The sequence below is a fragment of the Giraffa tippelskirchi genome, chromosome 7 (assembly GCF_054371585.1).
Source record: "Giraffa tippelskirchi isolate mGirTip1 chromosome 7, T2T-mGirTip1v1.2.pri, whole genome shotgun sequence".
Lineage (NCBI taxonomy): Eukaryota > Metazoa > Chordata > Mammalia > Artiodactyla > Giraffidae > Giraffa > Giraffa tippelskirchi.
In genome coordinates, this window is record NC_137281.1 from 35,699,395 (window position 1) to 35,723,070 (window position 23,676).

A 23,676-nucleotide genomic window follows, 5' to 3' on the forward strand; every position below is an offset into this window, starting at 1 on the left:
AGCTCAGAGGAATACGGCGGGGGCGGGCCGCCGGGGGGCGGGGGCGGGGGCGGGGCGGGGAGGCGGGGCGGGGAGGCTAAGCCGGGTGGCGGGGCGGCTCCGCGGAGTCCCAGCCGGAGACGAGCTGGGCGGCCGCTCCTCCCTCACCGTCCCCTCCCGGAGCCGGGCGCCGCCGCCGTCGCCCCGCCGCCCCCGCCGGCAGCGCCGTGACGCGGGCATGAGCCTGGCCCGCCGCCCGCTGAGCCAGCGCCCCCGGCAGAGGCCGCGGCGCCCAGGTAACTAGGGGGGCGCGAGGTGGGGAGGGGGGGCCTCAGGCCGCGCAGGAGCCCTCCAGACCCTCGGCGACTTCCCCCTGAGAACTCTCCAAGCCCGTGGGACCTTCCTACCCTGTGGGGGTCCTCAGGGGTCCACTTCCACAAGCCAGTCCCTACCCCCGAAACTACCCCTTGAGCCCCACCTACCTACCCCCAGCTCTCTTCTCCAGGGAACCCCAGGTCAGGGCTTGACCTCACACCTACCCAGCACCTACCCCACACCTACCCATCGGAGGAGCCCAGGCCCTTGTGCTCCCTGGCCCTGCCATGTCGAAGGGGCACAGCTCAGCTCATCATAGCTTGCCTCCTCGCACCCTTTCTGCTCTCATGGCCTCCTACTCTCTCAGTCCCTCTGCCCCCCCAAATTCCTAGAGACTTTCCAACTGCCCCCACCATCCACCCCACCTGCAGATGATTCCTGCCCTACAGCCTAAACTCGCAGCCAGCTGCCTGCTTTTGTTGATTATTTCTGCCTGTCCCTGGGGTCCTGTCCACTCTCTCCCCTAGGACTCCCAAAGTCCGGCTTCCCGTTAAATGCTTGCTGTCACTGCAGAGGGGTATGTGCTGGGAATGGCACCTGGGCCATGTGGGCAGAGCAGGGCCTCTGTGCAGCCTGCCTGTCCCAAGCCGTGGCTGCGTGGCTGTCTCCAGGAGACTCAGATGGAGGGTTTCGGGTGTAGGGGTCTGAGAGTCAAGGGCAGTGACGGGCGGGCAGGATTCACAGCAGCGATTTGAGGCTGGGCTTATTTAGTGCAGAGTCCCTTCTTGCCCTTTCAAGAGATGTGGCTCCAGTGCAGCCCAGTCCTGTCCCCCAGCTGGGATGGGTCTCAGGAGCTGTGCCCCCAGTTGCCTTTCCTTCTGAGCCTGGGCAGTGGCCACTTCTAGCTCTTCTCTCCCAGGCAGGGCATGATCTCACCCAGCAATCCAGGGCCAAGGTGGGGCCACCCAGCCAGGCCCGGACATGGTGTCAGCAGTGCTGTCTCCCCCTGCGTCAGCTCTGAACCAAACTGTGGGTCTGGGGCCCAGGGAAATGGGAACCCACCACTGCCCACATGTCTTTGGAAGCTGAGCTGGGTCTGACCAGGTGGATATTGGTGGTGGTGGTGGGAGAAAGGATGAAGAGGACAAAACAAATCCTGGCGATAATTACGTTTTCAGCCCCCGTGTACTGAGTACCTACTCTGCACTCAGCAGAAAAGAATCCACCTGCAATGCAGGAGATGTGGGTTTGATCCCTGGTTTGGGAAGATTCCCTGGAGAAGGGAATGGCTACCCGCTCCAGTACTCTTGCCTGGGAAATCCCATGGACAGAGGAGCCCAGCGAGCTACAGTCCATGGGGGCGCAAGAGTCGGACACGTCTGAGGGACTAAACAGCACCACTCTGCACTGGGCACCATTCTAAGTGCTAGGATGGAGCTGTTAATTAGAGGAGGCTTAGCCGTCAGGGAGCTGACATTCTAGGGTGTTGTTGGAGACAGTGGCCAAGTAGCAAACCAGCAGATGAAGAGGTAAATCCTATAGTGATATGTGGGGACAGTGGAAACTGGGTGTGGTGGTAGAGGCTGACTAGGGGCTCCCTTTGGCCAGCATGATCAGGGAAGGCCTCTCTAAAGTGACAGTCTTTAAACTGATGCAGTAGAATGAATCTTGGACCATCTGAGGGAGCAGTGTTGTATAGGCAGGGAACAGCAAGTGCAGTGATCCTGTGTGGGTAGGAGTTAGGCATGTTGAGGAACATCCCCCCCACCCCGGAAGTGGGGAGATGAGGCCGGAAGGGTGGGTGGGGGACAGGAGAGAGACCAGTGGCAGTGGTCTGGAGACATAGCACCACCTTCCTGGCTGGAGGGCCCAGAAGACGGTGACTGTTCTGATGTCTTCTTCTACCAGTCTTCTCTTCCCAATTGGTTTTGGATCTGACTTTGACACCCACTTTCAGAGCTGCGGTGTTTCAGGTGATGGTTGCTTGTGAGGATTTGCAGGGGTGGAGGAGGTCAGGGGTGGGGCCCTCTGGGGAAGGGAGGACCTCCTCCTGGCCCCTGATAGCCATCACATGGGGGTAGAGAGGACCAGATGGGGGTGGGGCTGGGGGATGGGAAATGTCCCTGGTGCTGGAGAGAATCCAGTCGATAGGATCTTTGCCAGCGAGTGGAGACAGCGAGCTGTCAGTGAGCCGGGGTCCAGTCAGGGCTGTCCCCAAGCCCTGATAAGATCCGATCTGTTGCGGGGTGGGGAGGCCCAGCCAGGCCGACAGCCACTCTGGCTCAGCCATTGGTTGCCAGCAGCAGCAAGCAGCATTTGTTCTGGAGCCAAGCCTCCAGGCAGAATCCAGGCACAGGGAGGGAGTGCGTAGAGGGCTGTCCCATAGGGGCAGGTGGGCAGTGGCCCCGCCCCACCCCACCTCTCTGCCGGGCACCAGGGAGTCTCCTACCCCCTCCGTGCACGGGATGCCTGCTCTTCCTGGGAGAGGGGGGACATTTCAGAGTCCAGCTCTCTCTGGAGGAGCCAGTGGTGTCCTGGTTGGGGGCAGGTACCATTTGTGGCTGAGCAACCACATTGATGCTAGGCTGGGAGGAGGAATGGGGGTCCTCATGCCTCCCCTGTTGAGGAGCTGTGTTGAGGGGGCTGCTGGACACCCTGCTTAGCCTCTCAGAGTGCTCAGAGCTGACCTTACAGACCTGAGACCACAGTTAGCGGGGCAGCTTTCCCTGCTGCAGGCTTGTGAGCCCCAGAGCTGCTGAGGGTTCAGGAGTGATGGGGAAAGTGGCCCCGGGTGTGGCAAGGTGAGGGGGTGTGCGGAGGGCGCCTTCCTGGTTCCTGCCTGCTGTGCTCAGCTGCCCGCCATCTCTTGATGCCTGATTGGGTCTGCACAGGCTCAGCCAGGGGGCCACGTCCTTTGGGGGTTTGGTTGGTTCTGGGTACTCCCCCCTCACCTTGATCCCATTGCCCATCAAATGTGTGAGTCTACCTGTTGACCTTTTCCCCTCTCTCCCTGCCTCCCCAGCTCCCCTGTGCTGTACCTCTCTGGGCCCCAGCTTGGGTCTCACTCTTGCATATTTATTACGAACCGAGTAAGGTCAGCACCACCTGTGACTCCAGGTCAGCGTGAGCTGCCGGGTGCCTTGTCACCCAGGCTCCCCCTAGAAGGTTACTCTTCCTGCTGGTTTATTTCTGTGGGTTTAATTCTAGGGCCTGGGGCCTAGGGCAGGGTGTGGACCTATGAACAGATGTGCCAGGGGTACTCCTGAGAGCTTGGCGGCTGCAGTCACTCAAGGGGTATGGCGGAGAAGGTAATGGGGAGAGGCAGGAAGGAGCAGGACTGTGTTGGGCAGGTGGAAGGCTGGGTTAGGGTGAGCTCACAGCCCTTGGCTGGGCAGCAGCTCTCAAAATACAAACAGCCCTTGTGGTTTTCAAGGCAGATGCTCTTGGTCTAGCGTGGGCAGGCAGGTGCCTCAAGGATTCATTTCCTCATTTAAAATGGGCAGATTTATCTTTTTTTTTTTAACTGATGGGGAAATTGAGGCGCTGAGATGTTAAGCAGCTTGCCCAGGACCTCTTGTCAGTTAAATGCATGTCCCTGGCTAGGCCACATCCCGAGCTGCCGTGGATGAACCCAGGGGCCCTATACATGCTAGTCAGTGTGTTCTGAAAGAGGCCTTCCTTGCTATGGACCCTCAGCCAGTGGCCGGCTGGCGGTCATCTCAGAGGGCACTTTTACAGAGCTGATCCTTGCTTGGGGGGGTCAAGTAAGCCCCAGATGGTAGAGACAGAGCTGGGAAAACTTGCTTATCTCTGAGAGCCAGCGCCTGGGTCTGGCAAGGCTATTGGGGGGGGGTCAGTACCAGGGAGGGACCCCACAGCCGACCTTATAGGAGGAAAACAGATCACTTGGGTGTGGCAGGGTCTCAGCCCCCAGGAAGCTGGGAGAGAGGGCATGGATGGGCACGGTGGCCGCTGAGGGGTGCTGAAGAGGCTGTCGGGGTTCACGGGGATTAGAGGGCACTACCCTCTGTGTCCCTTCGCCTGCTTGCATGTGCGCACTGGGGTAGTCACATCTGTTCCTTGTTAGGGACTCGACAGGCCTCCAGAAGATTAATTAATGCCAAGCTGCTGGCAGCTCCAGCAGGATGCTTGCCCCAGGGTCCTGTCCTGGCAGCACAGATGCCCAGCTGACCCCATCAGTACTGCTCCATTCTCATCCAGTGATCTTGGAGATGAAGGGGCCGTGTCGCAGGCACAGCCCTGCCCCCGAGCCTGGGTGGCAGAGAAGGCTAAGGCAGTGGCGAGTGGCCAGAGCCAGGTGGCAGAACATCCCATCCCCAGGCCTGCCTCCATCACCCACTCCGGAACTTATTTGTCCCTGGCTGAAGCCTGGGCTTGCTGTGTGACCTTGCCCATGCCGCCTCTCCTCTCTGGGCAGCTTGCTTTTCCCCAACCGTAAAATTATGTGAAATGGACGTTGGGCTGGGTCATCACTGAGACACCCTCCTCCGCCAAGTCTGAGTCTTTGTTATCTGCCAACCTGCCTGATTCCAAGAGCCCCTGGTGGCACCCCTTTTCCCACTGCATATGGACTTCCCCTTGGTCCCCCTCAGTGTGGTCCAGCTGTGTCCTCTGTTCCCAGCCCAGGTGTTTGCTAGTTCTCCTTGCAATTAACTCCTGCCTGTGTCCAGGACATGGGACACCGAGAGTCCTGGCCAGACCCAGTGTCCTCACAGACCAGCCCGGCCTTCCCAGCGCCAGGGCAAGGCAACCGTTTCGACAGTGGCCACCGCCAGCCTGCCCAGCACATTCCTCAGGCTTATCTGCAAGCCCGCCCCACTGGACTCTGCCCTCCCACCCAGGAAGCAGCACCCAGACGGGCTGCTGAAGAGTTCCAAGGGGCGGGGAGAGCAGGGTTTGAGGGGACGGTTCTCAGACTCTTGCTTGGAGCTGGGGAGATCCAGGTATAGAACGGAGTGGGACAGAGGGCCTGGGGTTGTGGGGATGGTGTTTGGCTGAGACCCGACGAGGTGGATCATCTAACCTCTGGGAGCATGGTCCCAGAATCTGTGCCATCTCCCAGGAGTCCTATCTCCTGGAACGCTTCCTGCAGGGAGGTGCCCGCACAGGAGGGGGGCTTGCTGGAAGCCTGCCCCTCAGCTGCAGCAGGAGCTAGGGCCCCGCCGCCGGCAGCTCCCAGGCCACCTTTTCCTCTGCCCCCACCTCCACAGCAGGAGCCAGAGCCAGTCCTCCCAGGAAGGGGTTAACCGTGTGAGGGAGGGGACTGGGCTAGACCATTTTCCTGGTAGAGGCCTCCACCTCGGGTTTTCCTGAATGGTTCTGCCGTCCTGGGGTGGGGAGGGAAGGGAAGGAAGAAGGGCGGGCTGAGGGAGGAAGGGAGGGGAGCAGTGTGGGTAGAGGAAGGGAAAAAAGAGCGAGACAGCCAGGGGAAGAGAAAGATGTCACTGTCTAATCTCCCTGTCATTTTTATTTCCAGCAGGCGCCGGGCGAAGGAGCTGCTAGAACAATGCTGAGGCGTGAGAGGTGAGGAGCAGCCCCGTCGGAGGATCTCGAACAGGTGATCGGAGGAGCCGGGGAAACTGAGGCCACCTGGGCATCCCTCCCCTCGTCCCCCGAGAGACGAGCCTCAAAGACGGCGGAGAAACCATGGCGACCAATTTCAACGACATTGTCAAGCAAGGCTATGTGAAGATGAAGAGCAGGAAGCTCGGGGTGAGCCACTTTCCAAGGGGCCCCTCGGTCCGGAATCTGGGATGTTGGGGGTGCGTGGCCACCCGCCGGCTCCTGGCCGGCCATCGTGCATTACCGGTCTCTCTCGAGGTTTCTGGCCGGCGGGCTGCCTGGCATGTGCCTGGGCCGGGCTCTGTCCACTGCAGCCCCCGCCCCAGCCCGGCTGGCTGGCTGGCTGGCTGGCTGGCTGAAGTCCCGGTGGCTGGGCCAGTGGTGGTGGCCGATGGGCAGGCAGGTCCCCTGCTATTGTTGAAGTTGTCACCCGGGCAGTGGCTGGAAATGCCGGGCTGTATCTTGAGCTGAGACCAGCTTGTCACTTCCCCTTGCCATCACCTCCTTGTCTCCCGCTCCCGTCTCCTGGCCTCTTTTCTTTAAAGTACCTCATCGTCCCTGCTTCCTGTGGCTTGCTGTGTACCGGCATTTATTTATTTTATCTTTGGTTTTTGCTTCTATGGTTAAAGAAGTATTGACCACGGAGAGTTGTTGGTTGTTGGGGGTAGGGTGGTGGTACAAGGGGCACAGAAGCTGGCATTTATGTGGTTTATGAATGAGAACCTGGGCGGGATGGCCCATGGCACTGGGACTGGTTGCTTTCCTCCCAGGTTTTGGAGGGGCTGGGGGCTTGGAGGGCCTATGGAGATGAGGCCTCAGATGCACCTTTGCTGGGTATGCACCCTCTCTCACCCCCTACTGGTGAACCCTCGCCCAAAAGGCATGAGCAGGGGCCCCAGAGACCAACTTAATAATCTTGGTGAGGTTGTCCCAAGAGCTGCCTTTATTCCCTGACCCTCCCCCCTCTCTCCATTGAGGGGTCTCCCCAGTAAGAAGGAAACCCTGGTGTCTGAGATGGCCCAAGTCTTGTGTTTACCTGGGCCCCCTGCCCGCCCTTCCCTTCCCTCCCCTCCCCTCCCCTGTGGCCTTGGTGGGAATGGGGATGCGATCTGACTCTCAAGGCTTCCTGGCTCAGCAGAGTGGGCTGGCGGGGCAGCCGGGCTCTGACACTCACTCAGGGGCCCCTGTGTGGGTACCAGGCAGAACAGGACTGGCCTTGGAGCAGGGTGGTTCTTGCACCCCCTTCCACTCCTGTGGCCCCCACCCCCAGGCCCGCTGCGGGGGGCTCTTCTGTCCAGGCAGGGGGCAACCACTTAGCTGGTGGGCACGTTGGGGTCTTACCTGGATTTGGACTGTGTCCCAGCCTGGGCCCTGGTGGCCATCACCCACTGTGTTCTTGCCCCGAGAGAAGGATGGAGCTCACTTGGAGCACAGAACGAGGAGAAAAGCTAAGGCTGAGGTGGGGAGGCAGGGGGCAGGGGCCCAGCTTCTAGCGTGGCTTCTCCTTCCCCAGGGCCCAGACCTGTCAGGTCCTTCAGGTCCCCAGGGGCCAGCTGGGCCGAGGGCCTGTCCAGAGCAGAGTTTCCCAGGAAGCCAAGCCACTTGAGGTGGCCACTTGGGCTCAGAACCTGGCCTGTTTCAGGGGGAGGCCCGGGAACCTGTGGTGGGCACAGTCAAGGGCAGGGTTTAGGAGCTGGGGTGTGGCCAGGCCCCGTCTGGAATCACCCCCACTCAGGGAACTCGACTTCCCCCTGCAGATCTGCTGTGAGGGGCTGGGGCCACCCGGCCATTCTTGTCCCAGGCCAGCCATTCTTGTCTCAGCCCACAGAGGTGAGGGGGAAGGGCTGGAAGAGATCAGGAGCGGGCCCTCCTACCTGCCAGGGTTTTCCTCCCAAGGCAGAGCTGTGGCAGAGTGTTTCTGAAGCACTGATCAAAGACCTGTGAGAAGTGGGGAAGGAGGGCTCTTGAGCGCAGTGGCTCCCTGGGGCTCTGTGTTCGTGTGAGTGTGTGTGTGTGCGTGCGTGTGTGCATGTGTGTGTGTGTATCTTGTAACCAGGCAACCAGAGTGCTCAGGCCCCCAGGCCTTCTGTCCCTGCAGGCTGCACAGAGCCCAGCCTGGCAGGGCATATCTGGGTTGGCAGCATTCATTCATTCATCCACCCATCCATTCACGGTCCCTACACATGATCATTCACTTGTTCAGCAGGCTCTGTTAATGAGGCTACTGGGATGTGAGGATTCTGAGAATAAAATACAGTCTCTGCCCTGAAAGAGCTGCTCAGCTTAGAGTTGAGGCCTGCTGGGGTTTATGTGGACAGGCCGAGGGCTGATCCAGGGTCAAGGAGGCAGGGACAGACATGTCTCCTAGAGTCTCCGGAGCCAGAAATAGCCTGGTGTGAGTCGCTTCTCAGGATGGAGACTGCCTCGGCCCACCATACCCTGGGAACCTGCCTGCCGAGGACCTGGTGCCCACGTAGCAGGGCAAAGAGGAGGGCCCCTCAGTCTCCACACTGTTTGCCAGTAAGAGGAGCGCTGGAGATTCCCAGAGAATGGCTCTGCCAGGCTTCTGGAGCACTTGCTGAAAGAGTAGGTACATCCCAGCTGGACACTGGGCTGGAAAAGAGCCATAGGAGGAAGAGTCAGAGGCCCAGGCAAGTGGCTAGGGCCACCAGTGTGGCAGGGGTCTGACAAGCCAGCTTGCCCCTGTAGCCCTGGAGAGTGGTTGGCTCCCCGCTCCCTGGCTCCCTTGCCCCTCAGATGGAGTCTGGGAAGTTATAGAGAATTTAGGTGGATTTGGGCAAGGGTCATTGGCGGTGGTTGGAACAAGGAGTGATGAACCTTACTGGCGAAGGCACTGTGCTTTGGGGTGATTCCAGGTTCCTGGCTCTGCTCCTTGACCTCTGAGAGAGTCTGGTTTCCCAGCTGGAGCAGGAAACTAACCCTGGTTCCCTTCATTCCCAGGATGGTCAGTGAATAAAGAGGTCTTAGAGGCAAGAGGGGGTGTTACCTACATCAAGAGCTGTCCCCTGGCTCTAAGAACAAGGGCTGTGGTGATGTGCAGGCTAGGAGCGGGCTCAGCCCTGATTCCTGTCCGCACGACATTGCCTCTGTCCTGGCCGGTGCTCCTGGGCAGAACCTTAGCTCAGTGGTTTCCCAGTACGGCCTTGGCTCCAGGCAGCTGGTTTTAAATACCAGCTCTCCCATTCATAAGCTGTTACTCAACTCTTGGGTGCCTCAGATTCCATCTGTAAAGTGGAGATGATAATAGAACTGACCTCAAGAGTGACCCTGAGATTAAATGTGAGGAGTGCTAATAACCAAAAGCACAAATAGGAAGCACTCAATAAATGTTGGCTACTTGGATTAAACCTAGAGCTGAACTCATAGTAAACAGTAACTCAGGAGCACCTTTTATGGAGCCAGCCAAGAAATGACTGCCTTTTCAATTTGGGGAGAGGTCTCTTCCCCAGGGTGGGGTGTCACACTGGTGTCAGCTGTCCCAGGTCTCCTGGGTCTGAGCCCCCTAGAAGACTATGTGGCACTGCCCCTCGTGGTAGGCAGGGAAAACTGCAGGGTCACTTTGGCTGCATTGGGAGTGGTCCAGGGTCCATCCCCCTGTCATCTCGCCCCACAGATCTACCGGAGGTGCTGGCTTGTGTTCCGGAAGTCCTCCAGCAAGGGTCCCCAGCGACTGGAGAAGTATCCAGATGAGAAGTCCGTATGCCTCCGAGGCTGCCCCAAGGTTAGGGGGCCTGGGCCCTAGCTCCCCAACCTGTAAGCAGTGATGATTTGTTCAGAGTCCTGAGGGTCAACAGGACCCTCCTGGGGGTGGCAGAGCTGTGGGGGATGTAGAGGGAGGTGCTTCACCCTGGCTGAGCCCCTTGTGGATGCCATGCCAGGTGACAGAGATCAGCAACGTCAAGTGTGTCACACGGCTCCCCAAGGAGACCAAGAGGCAGGCAGTGGCCATCATATTCACTGACGACTCAGCACGGACCTTCACCTGCGACTCAGGTGAGGGGATGAGGCTGCAGGCTGTGTGCTGGTCAAGGTCCAGTTGGTAGTGGGCAGAGCCAGGCTAGCCCTCCTGACGGGGTGTGAGGTGTGGGGGAGGATGGCGCCTTTGAGGGCGCTGCCCCCAGGATGAGGTGGGCAGGCAGGCAGAGTCCACTGGCCTCACCCTCTGCCTTGTGTGTGGGGACTATTCCGGCTGAAGCAGGTGGGGTGGGCTGCGCTGCCGAGGGATCCTGAGCTGGCAGCATGATGAGATAACTGTTTTCTCCAGAGCTGGAGGCAGAGGAGTGGTACAAGACACTCTCTGTGGAGTGTCTGGGGTCGAGGCTCAACGACATCAGTCTGGGAGAGCCAGACCTCCTGGCCCCAGGAGTGCAGTGTGAGCAGACAGGTGAGGCCTGGTGCTGGCACAGGGTGGGGGTGGGGGGACCTCCCCCACCCACCCCCTGAAAGCTCCAGGCCCTCTCGTCCTCTCCCCTCCAGATCGCTTCAATGTCTTCCTGCTGCCCTGTCCCAACCTGGATGTGTACGGCGAGTGCAAGCTGCAGATTACCCACGAGAACATCTACCTCTGGGATATACACAACCCCCGCGTGAAGCTCGTCTCGTGGCCCCTCTGCTCACTGCGCCGCTACGGCCGGGACGCCACCCGCTTCACCTTCGAGGCTGGCCGGTATGACCCACTCGCCTCCCCACCCTCCAGCCATGGTCTCGATGGTGGCTGCCATTCACTTGTGTTGGGCCCTGTGCCGAAAGCTCATTTATCAGCATAGCATGCTGAAGGGGAACGTAATATTCCTATTTTACACATGAAGAAATTGAGGCTCCCAGCAAGTATGTCAAAGGCTCAAATCAGATGCTGGCACTGGCACTGACCAGCTCTGTGATGGCAGACCTGCGTCTCAGTTTTATCATCTGTCATGGGATAATAAAAGTACCTAGCCTCATACATTGGGTGATGATGGTGAGGACTGGGTATAGCTTGAACTCTGGAGCAGCCTGCCTAGACTCCAATTCTGTATACTCCACTGGGTAACTTTAGTTGTTACTTAGCTTCTGAATGCCGCAGTTTTCTCATTTATAAGAAAGTTTGAGAAAAACTGTAGTAATGAGGAAACTAATAGCACACAGACCAGGTGGTGGAGAAAATGGAATGAATTCTTGTAAAGCATTTAGACCACCACCTGGCACACGGAAAATGTTCAGCATGTTTGAGCTGGGTGGTCAGGCCCTCAGATAACAGCCCTGCCTGTTCCCAAAGGAGAGCCTGACTGAGCATGTCACATACGTGGGACGCACCCACCACCTTGCTCTCCGTGCTGTGTCCCCAGGATGTGTGACGCTGGAGAAGGGCTCTACACCTTCCAGACACAGGAAGGGGAACAGATTTACCAGCGGGTCCACAGTGCCACCCTGGCCATCGCCGAGCAGCACAAACGAGTCCTGCTGGAGATGGAGAAGAATGTGAGGGTGAGGCCGCGCGCATCTCAGTCCAGGGTAGGGGGCGGCGGGCGGGCCGTCAGAGGACTGGGAGAGTGCCACCCGTCTCCAGCTCGTGTGTATGGCAAAGGCAGGCAGGGTCTTGGGCTGGCTGCCCTTGGGCTTAGCCACTGACCCTTCTCTGCCCCACAGCTGCTGAACAAGGGCACAGAACATTACTCATACCCCTGCACGCCCACTACCATGCTGCCCCGCAGTGCCTACTGGCACCACATCACAGGTTCCCAGAACATCGCTGAGGCCTCCAGCTTCACCGGTGAGTCACTGCTGTGCGTCACCCCCACCAGGCAGGAGGCTCTGTGGAGGACAAGGCGTGCTGGGCAGGGGTCTTCTGTCCTGGGCCCAAGTCCTCAGCCTGCATCTGTGTCCACAGGTGAGGGGTATGCGGCAGCCCAGGCCAGCTCAGAAACGGACCTCCTCAACAGATTCATCCTGCTAAAGCCAAAGCCCAGCCAGGGGGACAGCAGCGAGGCCAAGGCCCCCTCCCAGTGACGGGAGGGCTAGCGTGCCCGGACGACTGCTGGGGCTGTCTGCAGCGTATCATGGACAGCCTGCAGGGGCTATGGGCCAGGAGCCGAGAAAGGGAGCAAGCCGTCCCTTCTCTGCCCCCAAGGGTGAGACTGGACCAAGGCAAAGGGCTGGCCATGCCACCTGAGCATGTGTGAGGGGCTGGAGCTACCATAGGACTATATACGGTTAATGATTTTAATATATATGGCTTATGACGTTATTCTATATTAATAAGATTTCCCCCTCTGTCCCTCCCTGCCACCACATACACATTTTTTATCCCAATGACCAGGCCAGTCAGGGCTGTTTTTGAATGTGAGGGCGGTGGTTTTCCTGTCCCCCAAGGGGTACCAGCCCTCCTGCTCCGGGCCCAAGGAGGGAGACAGTCCGCACTCCCGGCACCCGCTCTGGCTGCTGGCTTTCCCACGCAGCCCACGGGTGGAGATGGCAGGTGGCTTCTCGGTCCCTCTGGACCTGGTGGCACAGGAAGGATCCTAGCTTACACTGTGCCACTCGGCAGCCTTGTACTTGAGAGTTTTAAACAGAGGTGACATCTGGCTGACACCTCAGGTGAAAAATCTGGTTTTAAAGTGGTTTCTGCCCAGGCTCTTCCTGCTTCGTAGGCTGAGAAGACGCCCTGGGGGCAGGGTGCTGGTTACCTCAGCCCAGGGAGGGTGGCCAGTCCCGAGCTCTTTCCTGCTCCAGGGCCAGGCCAGCCCCCAGGAGGACTGCGGGGGGATGGGGGGAGCACCCTGCTGCCCCCTCACTGACCAGGTGGGCAACACTCCTGTGGAGGGTGCCCCCCTGCCCTGTGTGGCCTCCCTCTGGCCAAAAGGACTCAGAAACCGAGACCTCCCCATTTCCTCCTCCCCACATGGTGCTGAGGCTCCCTGCTGAAATGCAATTAAAGCAATTGATTTTCTAGTGCTGGTATTTATTGACTACCGTGCAGAAGGGCTATCTTTCTACTCACATCAAACCTTTGGTTGTGTGTGTGTTGGGTTTTTTGTTTTTAATATTTTAGGGTTCTGATCTGTGGGAACAGACCCTGTTGTAAATAACCACTATTCGAGTCGTGGCAGGAGGATGGTAAAGCAAGAGGCCCCTCCTGACAGAGCCCTGGAGCCAGGGAGGGGCCATGGCCTGCTCAGCTCTGAACCTGACCCAGGGAATGACCACCCCAGGAGTGAGCTAGCCTGAAGAAGGGCACCCAGAGGCCACAGGGAGGGAGGCAGAGCTGGCTGGCTCGGTTTGTGGCTCGATGACGCATGAAGGAGATTACGTACGTTGTGCTCTTTATTGCCAAAAATAAAAACTTTCAAAAGACAACTACTGTTAATAAATAACCCTTCCTTTCTGTACTAGATTTCCGGTTTTCTCCAGGCTTCTCCTGCCAGGCTGCCTAATTAACTGCATTGGGTGTGTGCCTACCTACAGGGCTAAGGGGTCAAGGCCAGATATTCATTAAGGTCCTTGTCCTCTTCCCTGCCACCCATCACACACACAAATTAAATCATCTGGCCATTGTTGGTGAAGATTCAAGCTGACGGGTAGAGAACAAAATACAAGGTTTCCTGGCGTGAAGAAGGGGCCTAACACTACTCTTAAGAGGTTCTCAAATTCAGGACACTTGAGAATCTGAGTGAAGGTCCAATAGGATGGCCGAGGCAGGGACTAGAAGGGCTCTCGGGCAGCCTGCGTAAGGATTCCAGAGTTAGTCCCTACACAGAAGCCTACAACGGTGAGCACTCCAACTTGTGAACAGAAAGGGTTTGAAGTAAAGAGCTGAAATGACCCACAGATGAGAGTCCAGCTCAGTGGTTGTCAACAGGGGAGCACTATGGCCCCCGAGGCACACTGGGAGACAGGGTGGAAGGAGTGTTTCAAGGAGCACTACTGCCAGTCCACAGGCAGGCCCAGGGATGCTAAATGAAGGGGGAAAACTGTCCTGCCTGCAATGGCAGTGGTGCCCTCGGTGATCTGTAACTGAGCAAGGCTGGGATGGACCTACCCCTCCCCGGAGCTGCCTTGCTAATTGGTACTGAAGGCTTGCCAAGAAACTTGAGCAACAGCTGTCCAGTCCCCAGGAGCCAAAAAGAGTCTCAGAAGAGACCTGAAATCCAACTGTTTTGCTCAAACAGGTGAGGTACAGCTAGTTTATGGTGAGGACGTCACTCTGGATCTCGTGGCTTAACTGGGTCTGTAAATCACTCAGCTTCTTCTTTAATCCAGAGAGGGCTGAAAGGACGATGGTCTCGGGGCGCAGAGAGCCACAGGACTCCACATTGTAGTAAAACCTGAGAGGCAAGAGTCCAGTGAGAGCCCTCCACGAAGCATTCAGGCCAGTGGGCCCCAGCTTTGGCCAAGGGCCTCCCTCCCTTCTAGGTCCTGACTCCTTTCTCCCCATGAATTTGACCTTGTTGACCTCCATCCAGCTTCTTAAAAACAGTGGTCCCGGTGCACTCTGTAGGACCTCAAGAGGGCCATAGCCGCCTCAAAAAGATACTGTGTGAAAATCTGAAAAACACTTGTGTATAGACACATTCCACACTGAGGGGAACGAAAGAAAAGTAAGCAGTGCCACCTGCTTCAGCATTTTCATGTTTGTCGCTAGAAGGCTTTGGACAGTTTGGGGCCCTAGGTTTGATCTTATGTTGATCTTTCTTTGGGGGCTGAATAATCACAAAAGGAACAGTATGGATAACTGGAGGGCCCCCCTTCTCCCAGTGACCACAAGGGGGACTTAGGGGGGTTCAGCAGTTACCAGCCCCTCCTCAGCTGAGGGGAACTGGACAAGAGGGAAAGGGGCTCCCTAACTCAGAGGCTGCACCAGACCTGTACCTTCTTACACACGTGACCTTCGAGTGCCAAACCAGGGTCTTACCTCTCTGGCTTGCCGTTGGGGTCGTAGGGGGCCTGCGACTCATCTTCATCCAGCTCCGAGTACTCACTCTTTGGCCTGAGGTCAAACAGAGGTCAGCACAGGGCTGCTATGGCCGCTTTCAGGGGACTCGTGTCTCATAGTTAGGCTGCCCCACCTGGGTCACTAGGAGCCACTTCCACACCCGCCCACCTAGCCGGCCTTCACTCCCACCAGGAACATACCATTCCTCTGGCTTGGGGTACACTGTGTGCCTCAGGGCATTGTCAGGGTCATATTCAAAAGCCACTCCTGCAGTTGGGTTCCACTTGGCGTGTTCCTTGCCAAAGCCTTTTTTGGCATAGGCTCGCAGTCTCAGCTCCTGGCCCTTTCTCAGCTTGACGATGAGAATGTCTGTGGAGACAGGTGAGAGTCAGCCGAGGGCCAGCAGAGGCACAGTTCTTCGGGTCTGACCTGCAGCCCCTGGATGACCAGGCAACATGAGAGGCTGGGTCTGGTCTCTGCCTCTCTTGAGGCGCCTTACCATCCTGCTCCACGTAGTCGTTGGGGTCATTATCTCGGTTCCTAGATGTCACCTGTAGGGAGTCCAAACAGGCATTTATTAGCAGCTGCTCATCTCACCCGGAAATCTTCCGGCACCTCCAGGGATCCAGTCTGTGCTGGTGACTGGCCTCTAACCCCTATCTCATGGCTGTGACAACCTCCTCAGTCAAAACAGTAGCATGGTCTTCAAAAGGGTCCTTAGGGTGCAGAGGGCCCACAGCACCAATGTTTCTGCCCACCCTGGCAAGGGTCCAGAATCATTAGCACTTCTAAGCATCAGGTTCACGTTAAGGCAGAAGGTAACACAGGGAAGTTGGCATCGTCTAAGAATCCACCCCAGTCTGGCCCACTTGGAGCCAAGAGAACAGCAAAGGTCCCAAGCAGGGAGGGCCTTCCTGACCGGAATGACCCGGGGACTGTTGGAGATGAGGTCTCGAGAGGTGACATGACGCGTCTGGTCTTCATTGCACCGCACATCCAGAGTGAACTCCACCGAGCACTCGGGGCAGAACTCTTCACACGTGCAGTCCTGAAGCGGGAGAGAGAGAGGAGTGAGTCTGTGGAGAGACGGTGAGGCCTGGCTTGGCTCCCTGCTTCTAATACCCTGTCCCTGAAGGCTCTTCATCTGATGAAAGGGTGGACCACAGCCGCCAGCCTCTTGTAAGCTGTGTCCATCTACACACCACTCTTGGGCTGCTCAAGGGCTCTTCCTCAGAGAACCAAGGCACTAACAGAGGAGGCTTTCATCCCGCATAGTTCAGCATTCATGAGCTGGTCAACTAGCTTAAGAATGCAATTACCACTTAAAAACAATCTAGGGGACAATAGAAAAAAGTACCTTTTGAGCTCCAGACTACTGACCTTTTCTAAAAATTTTGTTCCATGCATTCACAAAAGCAGAGAGGGGTGTAACAGACTGCCACCATGTAAGCGTCACTCAGCTTTAATAATTCTCAAGTTTTCCATTCTTTGAACTGATTCTTGAAACACTCCCATTAAGAGACTAGCTGCTACCATTTAACTTCAGGCAAGAAGAGAGTTACTAGAATGTAGTCAAGCAAACTGTTCTCCCCTCCATTAGTGAGGAAAATCCAAGCTACTTTTGATGTTTTCAAGACGATGAAGAAAATCTATGGGCCACACGTGGCCAGCCTGTAATCATACACAGGTGGGACAGGAAGGCAACCTAGACCCTTGAGATGGAATCACTCTTAGAAATATGAAATTAAAGAATCAAAATGTAATGGAAGACAAAAATATAAAAAGGTACTCAACCTAAAAAAAAAAGTACAATGAAAAGAGAAGAGTTTGTTCAAGAGATCAAGAAACTAAAGAAGTGTAACAACCAAATGCAATGCACGCATCACAGATCCATAAACAAAAAGCCAATTAGGGGGAATTCCTTGGCAGTCCAGTGGTTAGGACTCTGCCCTTTCTCTGTCAAGAGTGTGAGGTTCAAACCCTGGTGGGGGAACTAAGATCTGGTAAGCCAGGCAGTTCAGCCAAACCAAAATACAATTAAGGACATTTTGAGGATAACTAGGAAAATCTGAATTTAGACTGTATATAGATAGTACAAATCCTTACTAATTTTCTGAGGCATAATATTGTGGTTAGTAAGAAAATATCCTTATTTTTAGGACACGCATGCTGATATAGTTAGGGGAGAAGTATAAGGATTTCTGTAACATTCTTTCAGATGGTTTAACAAAAATCACAACATCTATATGAAGCATAAAGAAAATATAGCAAAGTATCAACAACTGGAAATTAAACGTGAAATGAGTATGAGTATGTATTCTATTTTTAACTTTTCTGCAAATTTTAAGAAAACACAAACAAAATATCCACACCATCTTTATTCAGTAAATGTAATATTAGAAAAAAATTTAATGGAAGCAACCGTTAGGTCACAGGGGATGCATATGTTTATGTAAGATATGGACTAACTGCTCTTCAATCAGTGGTACAACTGTCTTTAACAATATATGTGATGTTTTATTTCTTAAAAACAGACTCTGGGGACATGAAGCAAAAATGATGAAATGTCAAAATGTGACAAGTGGTTTGGTGGCAGCATGCCTATTTGTTTTATTAGCTCCATATTTTGCTGTGTGCTTGAATATTTTTTTTAAAAAATCCACATATATGGACTTCCCTGGTGGCGCAGTGGATATCCACCTGTCAATGCAGGGGACACAGGTTCAATCCCTGGTCCAGGAAGATCCCACATGCTGTGGAGCAACTAAGCTCGTGTGCCACAACTACTACTGAGCCAGCAAGCAGCAACTACCAAGCCTGTGTGCCACAGCTACTGAAGCCCGAGCCTGGGGCCAGTGCTCCGCAACGAGAAACCATCACAGTGAGAAGCCTGCAAACTGCAACCAGAAGTATCCCCATTCGATGCAACTAGGAACAGCTTCGAGCAGCAACAAAGACCCAGCATAGCCAAAAATAAATAATAAAACAAACAGCAACACACATATACATTTACAAAATATATCAAATTAGCCATTAGCATGCCAAAATGATGTGCCCCTGGGAATACCAGAAAAGGGGTTGATTCAGGACCTAAAGCCATCAAGAAGGAATACTCTCAAGCTGTCAACTAACGCAGCTCTGGTGAAAGGATGCAGGTAACCTAATCCTATCCTACACGCTCCCTAGTTCTGAGTCCGTTAACATATCATGGCGGCAAATGTTGCCCCAGAGGAAGGGAGCCGTGTTTCAGTAAGACAACCTATGGGGTGAGATATAAAGCTGGCAGACAGCTGCTGCTCTGCAGATCAGCTCTCACTCCCTCTGCTCCTTGTCCTCACCTGCTATCCTTCTGCTGACTCCCTTTAGCCTCCTAGGCCCCTGTCCCGGGGAAGAGATGCTCTGGAAAACAGTGCACATCAGATGCTGAAGAGAAACAGCTCCACCTGTTCGGTATAAATGAGCACCCAGGTGTATGTCCCCTCTGGCTAATGAGACTCTCTGATGCCCCTTGAGCCTCATTAATCTGTGGTCGCATCAGAACCAAAGACTGATGCCTGCCTTAGGCTCCAGACAACATCTCCACATCGTCTTTCTAAAAGTTGAAATCAAGATGGTAGGAAAAAAAATCTCCTTGGGAACTGAGTTCCCTGCCTCCCCCAAGCTCCCCCAAGCACACAGCATACCCGGGAGTACTGCAGCTTGTCCACAATGTCGTCACTGGTGAGAGGGATTAATCCTGGAAGACAGAGAAAAGCACACTGAAGGCGGCCAAGGGGCCAAGCTGGAAGCAGAGTCCAGAAATCCCCTTGGAAGTGAGGATGCTTCTTCCTCTGACACTGGCACAGCCCCCTCCCTGTAACTCTCCAAACCCAGCACTCACCAAGTCTGTGAGCAATGAACTCGTCATGAAGGACGGAGGAATTGGCATCAATCTGAACCCAGTCAATTGCTAAAGAATGAAGGAAGCAGAAAAAGCAGACATGCAGATTAGCCACCAAATTCACCTAAAGACTTAGCACTGGTTTTCCAGATTTAAAAACCATCTGAAAGTGTTAGTTGCTCAGTCGTGTCTGACTCTTCGCAATCCCATGGACTGTAGCCCACCAGGCTCCTCTGTCCATGGGATTCTCCAGGCAAGAATACTGGAGTGGGTTGCCATGCCCTTCTCCAGAGAATCTTCCTGACCCAGGGATCGAACCCTGGGGGCTTCCTGCACTGAGGCAGATTCTTTACCATCTGAGCCCCTCCAAATCATCTGCTACTGCTAAGTCGCTTCAGTCGTGTCCGACTCTGTGCGACCCCATAGACGGCAGCCCACCAGGCTCCCCCGTCCCTGGGATTCTCCAGGCAAGAATACTGGAGTGGGTTGCCATTTAAATTGCAGAGGCCTAGTCAGGCTGCCAGAGACTCTGATTCCACAGCTCTGGAGTGGGGCCCAGGAAGCTGCATTTTAACAAGAACCACACACACCGCACCACACTTCCCTGCTCAGGCAGTTATGATGCAGAGAGTTCCCTGTGCTACCCCAAAAACACTGACCTAAATATACCACGAGAATGGGAATGTGCTACCCCAAAAACACTGACCTAAATATACCACGAGAATGGGAATGTGTTTCTTAGAGCTGAATATTTCTGGGGGAAGCATTTAAATCTGCTACTCATGCCAACACCAGTACTATTTGGGCACTTGAAAGCTGGACAAACCTCAGAGAAGTAACATAGACTTATGGTCCACATCTCATTTTGTAATATAATGACTAGATTACCCAAATTAATACTTTATTATCATTCAACCAAATAATGTTTACACAATTCCTTTAATGGGCAAGGCATACTAATCCCTACCAGCCATGAGCAAGGAGGAGAACTGTAGTGTCACACATAGTTGACTTAAACACACATTTACTCATTCATTCATAAATATCTGTACATAAACAATTAAATTCAGAAGTCAAAGGGCAGTGGAGACCAACTGTCCAATGAGGGGCGTAGACACTAGGAATAGAGGACCAGACACGACCAGACCCCCACCTGCTTGTCCTTCTGCTTCCTAAACCTGAGCCAAGCTTTCCCGTCTCTGCTCTTCCTCCCACTGGCCTGCCCTTAACCTCTCCTGTGAAGTTTAAAATCCTGTGAGCTTCCTATAAACCAAAGCTTGCCCACTCTCTGTGATACAGAGATGAACTCTCTCCCTGGAAGAAGCTACTCTCTCCTAGAACTCTTTCAGACTTCTCTTAAGACACTTGTCAAATTGCTTTACATTTGTGTGCATCTTGCTTCCACTTCAAGCTTCAAAAATTCCTTGGGTCTTCAGATGTCTAAAGTTTCTGTATTCCTAGCTGGGGTCTGGATTGCAGGAGGTGTTTCATGCTATTTGTGGGAAAAGTGGCGCTTGGAGTGTCAGGGCTGCACCCTAAAGCACAACTGCCTCATTTTACTCATGATGAAACTAAGGTCCTGAGACCCCAAGGGGTGATTAGGCAAAGAAGGAGAATGAGCACTCCAAGCTTTGAGTCGAAAAAGTCTCCAGGGGGTAGTAATGGTGGAAAAACTACAATGTTCTGCTTCCCAACCAACTGGCCTGTTTATCTCCTTAGGAATTTGCACACTTGATGCGGTAACTATGGCTTACATCTCTTTTTCCTAAACCAAACTCTAAGTTGACACTCAGAAAATATTTGTAGTATATCTGTAGACAGGCAGAACACCCAGTGAAGAGTGGCTGGAACCTAAAGCAGAAACAGATCCTTTCTCCTCCAAGCATCAAATCCACTGTAGCTATGGTTCTCCTTAAACCCTAAAAGAATCTGCCTGCAAATGCAGAAGAGGGTCTGATCCCTGGGTTGGGAAGATCCCCTGGAGAAGGAAATGGCCATCCACTCCAGTATTCTTGCCTGGAGAATCCCATGGACAGAGGAGCCTGGTGGGCTACAGTCCATGGGGTCGCAAAGAGTCGGACGCAACTGAGCAACTGAAGGTGAACTCCTAAAGAACCCTGTACTTGACAGCTCTGCGTTTCTAGTGCCTAGCACCACTGCCTGGAGCTTATATGCTCCCGAATAGCAGCTGACCGAACAGATTCACATCTACCAGCACTGGACACTCACTGAACACAAGGCACAGAGATCATTCCCCTTAATCGCTGACGTCGCCCTGATAACTGCTATTAGCGTCCGGACATTAGAGAGGTGGTTGCAACACAGAGTTTAATAGCTTGCCCAAGTTTCGCAGCGACAGTAAGTGAAAACAGTATTTGAGTCCCAGTCCACAGACTCCTGAACCCATGAGCGTCACCAACGCACGGAAAAGAGTGGAACTAAATAAATAGCCCGTGGGAGCCAGGGAAGTGGCCAGAGTGGCCCTGGGCCAAGGGCAAAGGGCCCGATCAAGTCTCCAGCATTACTGTTCTCTTAGCGCCCGCAATCCCTGGCCCAAACCAAGGCTGGAGGGAGGAACTGTAAGGTAAGGGGAGGGGTGAGGTGGGAGGGAGAGAGGCCTGGTAGCCCAGGCAACGAGACTGGGTTCGCTTACCTATTATGGGCACCTCAGCGATGAAGACCCTCCGGATAGAATTTGCCACCCTGAGGAATGAAAACCAAGCGGCGTGTGGGCACCGCAGCCTCGACAGGCCGGGCCCGCGCCTCACCGTGCCCAAAGCGGAAGCCCTGGCCCGGGAGCCAGTTCTGAAAAGACACGACGTCCCGCAGGCTGGGGCCCCTGGCTATCCAGAACCGTAAACCTCTTCCCCTAGCAGTCTTACGCCAGGTCCGTGTTCTCGATGATGAACTTGACATTCTCGTCGGTGAGCTCCGTGATCCGCACGGTGGGCTGGTTGGCGTACGGCATCGCGCCCAACCACTGGCTCGGCCTCCGGCGTCAGCTCTGCCGGGCCGCGCCAACTCCGCCACCGGAAGTCCGTCAGCGGGGCCTCGCCACTGGTGCGGAGAGGCGCTCACAGCGCCGCCTGCTGCTCGGAGGCCCGAAGTTTTCTACCCACCCCTCCCACCTTCTTGAAGAGGCACCAGGTCCAACCATTTGGAGGGCGATTTGGCAAAGCATGCACACGCCCTTGATTCCACAGTAACACTTCTAGGAATTTGCTTACAACTTGCAGTTGTAAGCAAAGATACATGTACAGGGACGTTCACTGCAGCAGTCTGTAGCAACAGATAAATAAAACTTGCCCATTGACAGAGACCTGGTTAAATATATTAAACACAGGAATACTGTAATGTTTTTTAAAGGAATGAAGTGTGTAAATTTATGGAAGAACGAAAGTACAGTTGGTCCTCCATATGCAAGGGTTTTGAATCTAACCAACTGAAGATAAAATCCCATAAAGTTACAAAAATAAAACAAATTTGCTGCATGACCAGCAACTATTTATATAGCATTTACAACTATTTACCATAGCATTAAAATGCTTACTCCTTGGAAGGAAAGTTATGACCAACCTAGATAGCATATTAAAAAGCAGAGACATTACTTTGCCAACAAAGGTCCGTCTAGTCAAGGCTATGGTTTTTCCAGTGGTCATGTATGGATGTGAGAGTTGGACGGTGAAGAAAGCTGAGTGCCAAAGAATTGATGCTTTTGAACTGTGGTGTTGGAGAAGACTCTTGAGAGTCCCTTGGACTGCAAGGAGATCCAACCAGTCCATCCTAAAGGAGATCAGTCCTGAGGGTTCATTGGAAGGACTGATGTTGAAGCTGAAACTCCAATACTTTGGCCACCTCATGCGAAGAGTTGACTCATTGGAAAAGACCCTGATGCTGGGAAGGATTGGGGGCAGGAGGAGAAGGGGATGACAGAGGATGAGATGGTTGGATGGCATCACCGAATCGATGGACATGAGTTCGGGTAAACTCCGGGAACTGGTGATGGACAGGGAGGCCTGGCATGCTGTGATTCATGGGGTTGCAAAGAGTCAGACATGACTGAGCAACTGAACTGAACTGAAACGTTGTATTCGGTACTATAAGTAACCTAAAGATAATTTAAATTATATGGGAGGGCACGTGTAGGTTACAAGCACATAGTACACAGTGTCTTAAACAGCCTGGAAAGAGGTTTGATGGGTCTTTTTTTGTTTTTGGTCGTGCCGCATCCATGTCCCCTGAAATGAAGTAAAGTCCTAACTATTGGACTGTCAGGGAATTCCCAGGTGGCAGCATATTATACAGAGAAGTCCTAAAATAGAACTTGGCAGGGGACAACATGTATAGGGGCAGAGGAAGAATAATCAGAAGGGATAAAGAGGCGTTTGCCTTATTAAGGAGTGACATCTCCTGACACAGAGAAGAAGAGCATTAAGGGGAGCCCTTGCACTAAAGCCTGTATCATCTCAGTAAATTAAGAATTCAAGTTGTCTCTTGAGTGTGAGATGGATGCTATAAAGGATAAAAGAGAGAATGGAACAAAATATGGGATAGCTACTGCAGGCAACTTGACAGGATGTCAAGATAAAAGAATTAGGTGCAGAAAGGGCGCAGAGAAAGGTGCACAAGAGACAGGACATTCCCACTAGCTGTTATTTCCACCATCATTCAGTCTACTTGGGCAGGAAACAGCAAAGCAGAAGACAGACGGCTGCTAGATGCTGTGTGTACCAAAATGTTGAAGCCCCAACTCCTAATGTGAGGATATTTGGAAATGGGGGTCTTTATGAGGTCCTGAGGATAGAACTCTCTGGAGATTAGTGCCCTAACAAAAACAGGAAGAGACAACAGAGCACCCTTGCACGTTCTCTCTGTTGTGTGAAATGTAGGGAGAAGGTGGCCATGTGTGAGTCAGGAAGAAAGCTCTAAGAATCAAGTTAGCTGGCACCTTGATCTTGGACTTCCAGCTTCTAGAACTGTGAGACATTTC

The 23,676-nt window shown here is 54.1% G+C and overlaps 2 protein-coding genes across 5 annotated transcripts; one reads left to right on the plus strand and one right to left on the minus strand.

Annotated features, from left to right (window-relative positions):
- The first annotated feature begins 103 nt into the window (after positions 1 to 103).
- DOK4 (docking protein 4) lies at positions 104 to 13,230 on the plus strand. 4 transcript variants are annotated; one of them, XM_081514225.1, is made up of 9 exons: positions 104 to 275; positions 5,792 to 6,027; positions 9,512 to 9,619; positions 9,777 to 9,891; positions 10,163 to 10,282; positions 10,375 to 10,564; positions 11,223 to 11,361; positions 11,524 to 11,647; positions 11,765 to 13,230. In XM_081514225.1, exons 2-9 carry the CDS (start codon positions 5,962 to 5,964, stop codon positions 11,881 to 11,883), a joined length of 981 nt encoding a protein of 326 aa, XP_081370351.1. In that variant the 5' UTR covers positions 104 to 275; positions 5,792 to 5,961; the 3' UTR covers positions 11,884 to 13,230. The 4 variants fall into 4 exon arrangements, with proteins under 4 accessions (XP_081370351.1, XP_081370352.1, XP_081370349.1 ...); XM_081514226.1 differs by having other exon boundaries at positions 5,795 to 6,027; XM_081514227.1 differs by lacking the exon at positions 104 to 275 and adding an exon at positions 5,192 to 5,258.
- Positions 13,185 to 21,711, minus strand: POLR2C (RNA polymerase II subunit C). The gene is made up of 9 exons (XM_081514235.1): positions 21,569 to 21,711; positions 21,340 to 21,389; positions 18,687 to 18,755; positions 18,490 to 18,542; positions 15,726 to 15,854; positions 15,306 to 15,357; positions 15,007 to 15,175; positions 14,786 to 14,860; positions 13,185 to 14,198 (listed from the first exon to the last, which is right to left on the minus strand). The coding sequence occupies exons 1-9, from the start codon at positions 21,652 to 21,654 to the stop codon at positions 14,054 to 14,056; spliced, it is 828 nt and encodes a 275-aa protein (XP_081370361.1). The 5' UTR covers positions 21,655 to 21,711; the 3' UTR covers positions 13,185 to 14,053.
- Between the last annotated feature and the right edge of the window lie 1,965 nt (positions 21,712 to 23,676).